At 37.1% G+C, this 9,299-nt stretch overlaps 1 protein-coding gene across 2 annotated transcripts; it reads right to left on the bottom strand.

Annotated features, from left to right (window-relative positions):
• Positions 1-277: 277 nt before the first annotated feature.
• LOC114738003 (probable UDP-N-acetylglucosamine--peptide N-acetylglucosaminyltransferase SEC) lies at positions 278-8,685 on the bottom strand. Of its 2 annotated transcripts, none has more exons than XM_028926016.1 (11): positions 8,439-8,685; positions 6,307-6,520; positions 5,508-5,600; positions 5,310-5,411; positions 5,063-5,230; positions 4,813-4,901; positions 2,374-2,495; positions 2,082-2,263; positions 1,475-1,756; positions 1,124-1,271; positions 278-985 (listed from the first exon to the last, which is right to left on the bottom strand). In XM_028926016.1, exons 1-11 carry the CDS (start codon positions 8,615-8,617, stop codon positions 612-614), a joined length of 1,953 nt encoding a protein of 650 aa, XP_028781849.1. In that variant the 5' UTR covers positions 8,618-8,685; the 3' UTR covers positions 278-611. The 2 variants fall into 2 exon arrangements, with proteins under 2 accessions (XP_028781849.1, XP_028781850.1); XM_028926017.1 differs by lacking the exon at positions 8,439-8,685 and adding an exon at positions 6,998-7,999 and having other exon boundaries at positions 307-985.
• Between the last annotated feature and the right edge of the window lie 614 nt (positions 8,686-9,299).

The following is a 9,299-nucleotide window of genomic DNA, read 5'->3' as shown; positions in this document are numbered from 1 at the left end:
ATCATGTTCGGCAAACCTCGTTGCAACTCCTTCCTCTCTCTCTCTCTCTGCGCTTGCTTGCTCATGGCCTATGGACCCAGGGACTTATTCACGAGCACATCCCAACTGAGCTTAGCCCCCAAGTCCGAGATCCGACTAATATATTCTACAGGAAAATTTGATAACACCATGCATTAAGGCTCACAAATACTACCTCCGGTCCTATTTATAATATTTTGTTTGTAGTTTATAAATGAAATCTTATAATTAGAAATAAAAATACTATTGGTCAGATCCATTTTCAGTGAAAGCGCTGCTTCTAACTTAGAGTCCCAACACTACAGTCAGAGAAATTATTAGCAGGCAAGCAGCAGTTTTCACTAAAAACGGTAGTGTCAACCTGAATTGACTCAAGTTGACCAGACCCATCGAAATGTTGAGTTGCTTTGGGTTGGGCCAATGCCACGAGTCCTATTCGAATAAAGTTTGTTTGTAAATAATTTTTCTATATTTAAAAATGTAAGAATAGACATCTATACAGCAAATAAGAATTTCAAGAATTCAGAAAAAACTACCTACGATATTTTTTTCCTTTTGGACTGAAAGCTACCTATCATTAATAAGATGCAAAATTATTCTTCAAGAATGCATGAGGAGAGGCCTCTGCACAACTTTGACATGGTAGCCGCCTTAATCCCATTCGACTTTGCTGCATCTAGTAATGGATCTGATTGGAGGGCTTTGTCAAAACAGTACTTGGCCTCTTCCCACAGACCCTCGGCAACAAAAACAAGACCCAGATTGTTGTATGCTGGAGCGTAGCCAGGTTGTAGTTCAAGTGACTTTGTAAACATTGCCTTGGCACGTTGATATTGTTTCTGCTGGCGATAAAGATTCCCCAGGTTGGATATTATAGCATGCGCTTGTTGTGTTGTGGCCAGTGATAAGGCCTGTTTATATACTTCTTCAGCTTTTGAAGGCTCTTCTGACAGTTGAAGTGAAATACCTAATCATGCATTTAAAAGTTCAGAAAACCCGTTAGACAACAACTAGAAATCCGGACTGGAGTTGCCTCACCAATGGTATAAAGCGTAAATTCCAGAAGGAACATTGGGTGTTTTAAGGGAGAAGAGATTAAGCGCACCTAGATTTGACCATGCATAGCTACTATTCTTGTCACGGGTAACAGCAGCTTTGAGGTACCTTTGAGATGTTTTGAACTGCCGAGTACAGAGACCATGAAGGCCAAGTTGGTGCCATTGCACAGCATCATCTGGATCTTCTGCTATAGCCTACCAGAAAAAGAACGATATTTATCGCATAAACATCTAGATGAACTGACATTTCATACGAGCTGTGTAAACACCAGAGCATGCTTGGTAAACTGATATTTATCAAGTGCATGGCAAGTAAAATGAAGCTTTAGCAGAATTTCCATACCCTCATTGCCCCATCTCATCCCCAAGGAAAGTAACTAAATAAAGCAACAAATTACCTGTTTTAAAATGCAAACAGCACGCTCTTCAACTTCCATCAGGTCATGCTGTTCAGTTTCAAAAGCGGCTGCTATTTCATGGTGGGCCTTGTGAACCATGGCAAGCCCAGCCCATGCTATGGGAAGCTCAACCAAGGATGAATCGCCATCTCTGATAATAGACGCCATCTCATTTCCAGCCCATGAAAGCTGTTCCCGATCTAGAGATCTTTCAGCATCCTTTATTCTATGGATGGCAACAGCATATCGAGTAGACATGCAATTGGGCTCCAGTCTTGCTGCCTACAACGCAATGGCAACAGAAGACAAACCACAGCCACACTAATCAGACTTCAGAAAAAGTTTATTATCTAAAAGCAATAAAAACTGTTATTAGAAAAGCAGAGCTTATCCAAAGAGCAAAACATGCATGACCACCAACAAGAAAATTTTAAATTGTTAATTACCATCATTTCAAGTATATGAAAAAGAAAGCACACAAAAGGTTCCGCAAAAGTTCACATCGCAAATCAAAGTTTAAAACCTTTCTATCATGAACAACTGAGCAGGGACCAGGAAATCATTTAACCATATACTATAAATGACTTTGGCAATGAGCCATGAGCACCTTCTCCAAGCACTTGCTGGAACTTCTATGATCACCACAGAGAGCAAATGCATTGGCAAGATTTGTCCAGATATGTCCTGATTTGGGATCTGCTTTAACTGCAGCTAGTAAACATTCCTTTGCAACATTAACAGCTGCAACCTGGTCTAGAGAAGCACCTTCTGGAGCACTTGCACCGGCACCTGAGAGTAGTTAAAAATCATATCATAGAATATTCTTCAAACTGTTGATATCAATGAACGGGTAAAACAAATATTAAACAAAGTTGAGAGTCTCTAGCAGTGTAGATGACCTGCTACAACTGAAGCATATTTACATAAAAGAAGGGCGGCATAGTTGATCAAAGCTGCAGGATGATTTTGATCTTTTAGAATCAACTCTTGGAAACATTTTGCAGATAATTCCAAATTCCCACTGAGACAGTATAATCAATAGCAGTTACATATATGAGATAAAAATGAATGAATATCAAGTAATTTTAACCTGTTTCCAGTTGAAATGAAAGAACTCACTCTTATTCTTCAACTAATTGAGTGCAATTGCAACAAATAAATAAGTGAAAAGGGAAAAAAAAGAAGGTTGAGCCATTGCCCAGAAGATGACAGCTAAAAATAAATATTACAAAAGTGACAATGAAATCACGCATTAAAGCTGTTGATTGAATACTCATAATAGTCAGCCATGTGTCCCTAACTTCCGGTTTAATGTGTTTCATTTGTTCTGAAGACAAAAGTTTTTTTAAATAAATTTTTTTCCCATTTGACCACTCTTTCCCAAATCCCACATGATCTAAGTTAAAGAGCTTGTTTTATAAGAAAATAAATAGATCCTCTTCTGCCACTTTGTTTGCCGCATTGAGCTTCCTTTTTCCTGTTGTGTTGGTCTTAAATTTTTCTTATTTGTCATATAGCCATTACCTTTATTATCTCCTTAATTATTACATGCACACAAATGGAGGTTTCACATTGTATTTCATATTAATTCTTTTTACTCCATCATTAATGTGACAGGAATAACCACGTGGTTTACTCTTTCTCCTCTCACGGTCAACAATTCTTTTCTATTTCTATCTTTTCTTCCTTTAATCACATCCCTTTGCTAATTTGGGGTGAAAATGGGGGGAATTTCATATTTTATTTCAAACTATTTCATTCAACTAAGGTATTTAAGAAATTATTTATTTTTCGATCTCAACACACTTTATTTTCAAATAACTCAGTCCCTGTACAATTTTTCTTTTAGAAGCTCTAGTCCCTGACCATCCAAGTATGCAACGCTGTTAAGCATTTGTTGACACACACACACACACACACTTTATTTTCAAATAACCCAGTCCCTGTACAATTTTTCTTTTAGAAGCTCTAGTCCCTGACCATCCAAGTATGCAACGCTGTTAAGCATTTGTTGACACACATACACACACACTTTATTTTCAAATAACTCAGTCCCTGTACAATTTTTCTTTTAGAAGCTCTAGTCCCTGACCATCCAAGTATGCAACGCTGTTACGCATTTGTTGACATGGAAATGGCAGTCTAGGTGTATTGATGAGCAGAGTGAGTCATCTGCCACGCACTAAAAAAACCTGTGGAAATGCTGGAGAAAATAAAAAATAAAAGAAAGACCAAGATCATTGTGTGTGGGCAGAGTGAAGACCAACATTGAGCAAGAAAAAACGTAGGGTTTTGATTGATCTAATTTCATTGGTGACCAAGGTCGGAATCTCAGTGATTTCAGGTGATTGTGGCTGGGAATCTTATTGTGCAAGTCAGGAATCGTGACGGTGGACTAGGAATTTCAGGTAATGATGGACTGGGAATCACGATGGAAAGCAAGGTGCCAGAAAGTTTGGGAAGGTCGCAGTGCTTTCAAGCAGCGGTGACCAAGCTTGGAATCTTGGTGATTTTAGGAAGATGCCAGCAATTTTGGTTGCTTTTTTTTATTTTATTCTGCAACCCAAAATGCTTAGAAGAACATTGAAAATCATTGCAATATGAGCGAAGAGGAGAAAATGATAGTATACCATGGCCACATTGTTGATAATTAAATTTATCAATATTCATTTGGTTTGTTATTTTAGTGATTAAATTCATAATCAATGCAAGTTGTTCTAGTATTTCACATCTGGGTTATATTTCAACTTTAATTTACCATTATTCTTGCATTTAAGCCTTCCTCTTTGATCCATTCTCCTCCTCCCTCCCTCTCTCCCCTCTTCTGATCAAGTTCATTCATTCTTCTCTGGATCAGCTATTTATATCCGTTCTCCCTCAGTTCTTTTCATTCTGCTTGGTTTTCTTATCTACTCTACAGGCTTTTTTTTTTTTTTCTTTCTTTCTTTCTCTTTTTATCTCATTATTTGGCAGCTCACTCATTATCCAAATGAATCCACCTCATCTCCCATTCACATGTCAGCAACGACAGCATTTGCATATTTGGATGGGTCAGGTGCTATTGCTTCTAACAGAAAAAATTTATATGAACTGAGTTATATGAAAAGAAAGCACAAGGACTGAGTTAAAAATGAATGCAAACAATAAGGACTAAAGCGTCAATTTTCCCTAATATCAATCATGCCAATACTTTGCATCACATAGGATTTGACCAAAGTATTTGTTAAAGACATTAATTCTTGGGGCAAAGTTATTGTGATCAAGATACCTATCCATTTATTTTCATAAAAAAAACCCCTTTTTACTTTTCCTTAAGAAAAATCACCATTAAAATTTACCTTTGAAGATAAGAAATCCCAAGATTTCCCAGGCAATCATAGTTGTCTGGTGCCATAGCCAACAATGATGACAGTACCGTGATCGCACTCTAAAGCAGCAAATGAAATTCACATTGGTAAAGGCAAAGGTTAAAAATACTAACATAACATGAATTGCAGAAACAGGATTAAAATTATCAAAAGGCTTGAAGCATAATGAAAGAACTAAAGAACCTTTTAGATTACAAGAGTTGCTAGAAGACAGTTGTACCTGCAAACGACCAGTTTTAAGAAGTACAAATCCTAGGGCATTCCACACAGCTGCCCGCCTGATATCTGATTGCACAGACTCCTTTAGTTTGGAGAGAATTTCCTCAAGTTCTTGAGGTTCAAGTTCTTTATCTGAACTATTTTCCGTGGCACTTTCTAGTATCAGGCACTATACAGATTATAAAACAAGTCATTGAAATGAAAAGTTATAATCAGTATCACTATCTATCAAATTATGATTATGTTACCTGCGCATGGTGAATTTGAACTAAAGAAAGCAACTCTGGCCGACTAATCTCAGCCTCAGACCGAAGTAAAATCTCTTCAGCCTTCTCATATGCCAGTAGAGCCTGAAAAGTATAAATAGTACTATAAGCAATCAATATACATCAACAAGAAACAGGTGAAATTTTTTTATTAAAAAAAAAGAAAGAAAGAAAATCTACCTTTTGAGGTTGGCCCAACCTTTGGTACATTTGGCCGAGTATGAAATGAGCATGTGCATTTTTGGGCATCTTCCTTGCAACATGAACCAAGCCCTACAAAAATGAACTTTAAATCAGTTTATCAAAGAAGCAATAAAACAGCAATGACTATAGACCATAGTCACAATATTAACGAAGTGAGTTTTGGCCTTTCCCACGTCCCACTCTTTTACACAAACCACTGAGTCAGTGGTTGAAAAACCGGTGATTAAAGACAAACAGTTAAAATTTTGGGTGAGGTAAAATTAACTGCTGTATACATGAAGTTGTTAGACATTATTCTTGTTGCGATATTCTCGTTAGGTAAACCCAGGAAAGGCTATAAATAAGAAAAAGCAATGAATGAACTTTGAGAAATGGTATATGAAAAATGGTAAATCAAAATTTAAAATCATTACAAAAAGAAAGGTAGAAACTATTATGTGATGTCAAAAGCAGCTTTATAGACATCGCCTAGGAAATATTATCTAGGGATCTCTCTCCCTCTGTCTCTGTGTGTATGTGTGTGCACGCACTTCAAAAAGCACCGTTTCAACTGATGGGTAATAATATTTCAATGAATCCAGAATGGCGCAAGAGATAAAATGAGTCTACAGCAGCACAAAAAATACAGCCCATCTTTGCCTTCAAAGATAGTCTACAGCACCATAAAAAAATACAAACTCCATTTTTCTCCTCATGCAAAGGCAAACAATTCTAGTTGCTAACTAAAATTAAATCAGCAACAAGAAAATTTCTCATAACTTTAAGGGAAACTCACAGTCTTCAGACTGCTAACTTTTTCCTCTCGAGAGGAAGTAACCCCTTGAACATGCTGATCACCATCTCCATCAGCTCCACAATCAACAGAAGAATCTGTCTTACTAAATCTGGAGCGGCACTTCCCCAGTTTGTGCAACTTTTTACCTTCACCATCAGCGCTATCAGTGTCTCTGGACAACATGCTCTTCTCTTGACCTTTTTCATGTGTTAACCTGTAAATTCATTCAAAAAGAAAAAATATTAATACTGAAGACAAATGACAAAAAAGGAAACTTTTGATATTAGCCGCAAAAATAAATTTTTCTCTGATAACAAATTCAAAGAAACTTTCTTCCCCTTTCAAGAAAACTTGGGGAAAATCAAATAAAGAGTGGGGGAAATGATTTTTCATATAAAGAAACCTTGCTACCAGCTGAAATTCACTCCACAAAATGTACACAAGTTTCTTTCCCCAAAAGAATACGTGTTTTACTACAATATATTCACCTAGGTTAGGATTTCAGTATCCATAATGCTTGACACCAGAAAGTGGAGATAAAGCAAAACTGGTTCCCAAGTAAAAAACAGAGACCAGATTCGATTGAACAATTTATAATTTCATAAACCTGTAGCGGAAAACAAACACATGCAAAAGCAGCTTAACCATCATGATTTTATGTTTGGCAAATGAAAAATTATATTTGACATACTGTTAAACAAGGAACTCCCTTCAAGACAAGCCATTTTCAATTGAAAATCATGCTTTTATATAAAAACATTGCTGCCAAAAAATATTTTGTCACGAAGCATCCAGATCATCTGCAGGAGAGAGATTGACAGCCTCAAGTTCACCAAGTTGTGGCTATATCTTTGATCCATGGTTGTCCAGCTTCCATGTCACCCCATAAACATAGAAAAGATAGTAGACAATGTGTCTTGAGCCAAGAATTCTCTCCACTGATGGAAGCATGAAAATGCACCATTTTGAGCACTCAATACATGATAAGTTTCCCCAACCTTCCCCCCCCCCCCCGGGGGAGGGTCTTGTTTGCAATCAGCTGGGACAGCTGAGAAGCTTGGAGATAGATCTAATGAGTCTAAATTCCCTTCACCTGCTACATCTCTCTCTCAACAGCAGGCCGTCCATGGGCTCCATTTAAAACACTTGCTTGATGGAAGAAGAGTCACCTTGGCATGAATGTTGTCAGCACATGTTTCCAAATTTGGATCTTGCCTTGGGTTCAGAGGCTGAACTCCATTGATGACTCATTTTCTTGATGAAATTGAGGATGTCAAATATAACTACAGAGGATCCACATGCCATGCTAAATTTATACACTGTAAAATATCAACTAGCTTCCCTTGAAGACAGTTTCTACATCAGCAGAACCATACAAAACTTTTGTGAAAAACCCAAGGCCTTGTGTTGAAAATTAAGATTAACTGATTGGTGACAGAGTTTGACAATACCACTCATAAGTGAGGGGGGCGGGACACGAATGAAACAATGTATTAAGCATGCATTTTTTCAACTCTTCAAATTCATTGTGGCTTTGATGATGTAATCATTCAGTTACATAGGCAAAATCCCCAGACTGAAAGTTCTTCCCAGTCTTAGAAACACATTATCCTAGTAATATTCTCTTTTTATAGTTGACGAAGCCTTTTTTCCGCAACTAATTCTACACAACAATAGACGCTATCCACTTTACGCCGTTATATTCTCTTCCACATACAGTTTAATTAAAAACAATTTTCACAAGTGGACATTTCCAAATGAAATTTTGTAATCAGTCCTAGTAATTAAGCCGCTGGTTCCATAATACACTAATTCCCAAGCAATTTTATTTTTTTAAGAAAAAAGTATAGACTCCAAATAGTCCTCAACAAAATGCAGAAAACAGGAAATTTTAATCTCGTAAAGTCGCTGCCGACCCTAAAACTTCTGAGCTACTGTCACTCCAGCCTGCTAAGATATTTTAGCCTTGTATATATCAAACGGTGATCATACGAACCGTAACATTTTACTTCATCCTTAACCGAACATAAAATAGAATGGCAACAACGTGAAAGATAAAAGAAGGAAGCCCATAATTCACAGCTAAGAAATTTCAGATTGAAGTGAAATGAAGCAAAGGGAAGATTGCAAACATGGTAATTTCTGGCGGAGGCACGTGGGGGGAATCATCCTCGTCTGCTTCGGGAGGATCGACGTTGAGGTCAGCCAAGACGACAAGCTTCGGAGGCTGGAAAACCTTGGAGCTCTCTGCCGCTCCCAACTCCGGTTTTGGAAGCAAAACATGATTCTGAGGTTCCAGTGGTTCGGGCATTTCTTCTCTTTCGCGCGTCGAGCACGTCGTTGCCGACGGAGATTGCACCTCCTCAAACCAGATCCCTCAAGGCAGTCTTGTACAGTTGTACTCTTATTTATATTTGACTTCTTTTCACTTTATGATTATATTATTATATGACAAGATAATCATAAATACCGTGGGTCCCCTTGTTATAATTTGAAATTGATTTTTTTATATAAAAGATGAAATATACTTTCCATCAAGTGCTTACGATACTTCTCATAATTTCGATCAGATCTCTTCACATTTGTTTTTGCGAAGAACATTTCCTCATAATTTTTTTTTGACCGGATTTCCTCATAATTCTTTCCATTTTAATCCCACTTATTTTTTAAAAAAAATTCTGTAAAAGTATCACAAGAAAAGGGGCCAAGAAAGCTGCTTGTGTGTGCAAGTGCATGTTTTTACCGTATTTTTCTCCTTCCTCTGCCTCTGTGTATTAATATCTCATTAAGGTATATAGTGATGGATTTATCTGTTGCTTGTATGCGAATATATATGATAAAATCTCTGACAAATGGTGTTATTCACAAACAATTAACATTACCAATGTACTTATTTTCCAAATTTTCAATAATTTTCACAAAAACATGTATAATTAAAGAAATACTGACGCAATCTATATTTCCAAAGGCAGGATGGCTGCTTAGTCAGATTT

Source organism: Neltuma alba, unplaced genomic scaffold, assembly GCF_004799145.2.
Source record: "Neltuma alba isolate B1F8T4 unplaced genomic scaffold, ASM479914v2 tig00013514_pilon, whole genome shotgun sequence".
NCBI lineage: Eukaryota > Viridiplantae > Streptophyta > Magnoliopsida > Fabales > Fabaceae > Neltuma > Neltuma alba.
This window is presented reverse-complemented; position numbering and strand designations above follow the sequence as displayed.

Coding starts and splice junctions, on each gene's coding strand:
- LOC114738003 (XM_028926016.1), bottom strand. CDS start 8,617: ATGCCCGAACCACTGGAACCTCAGAATCATGTTTTGCTTCCAAAACCG. Junction 6,521..8,438: donor CCTCCGCCAGAAATTACCAT/GTTTGCAATCTT, acceptor ATGAATTTACAG/GTTAACACATGAAAAAGGTC. Junction 1,272..1,474: donor CTGTTTGCATTTTAAAACAG/GTAATTTGTTGC, acceptor TTTTTCTGGTAG/GCTATAGCAGAAGATCCAGA.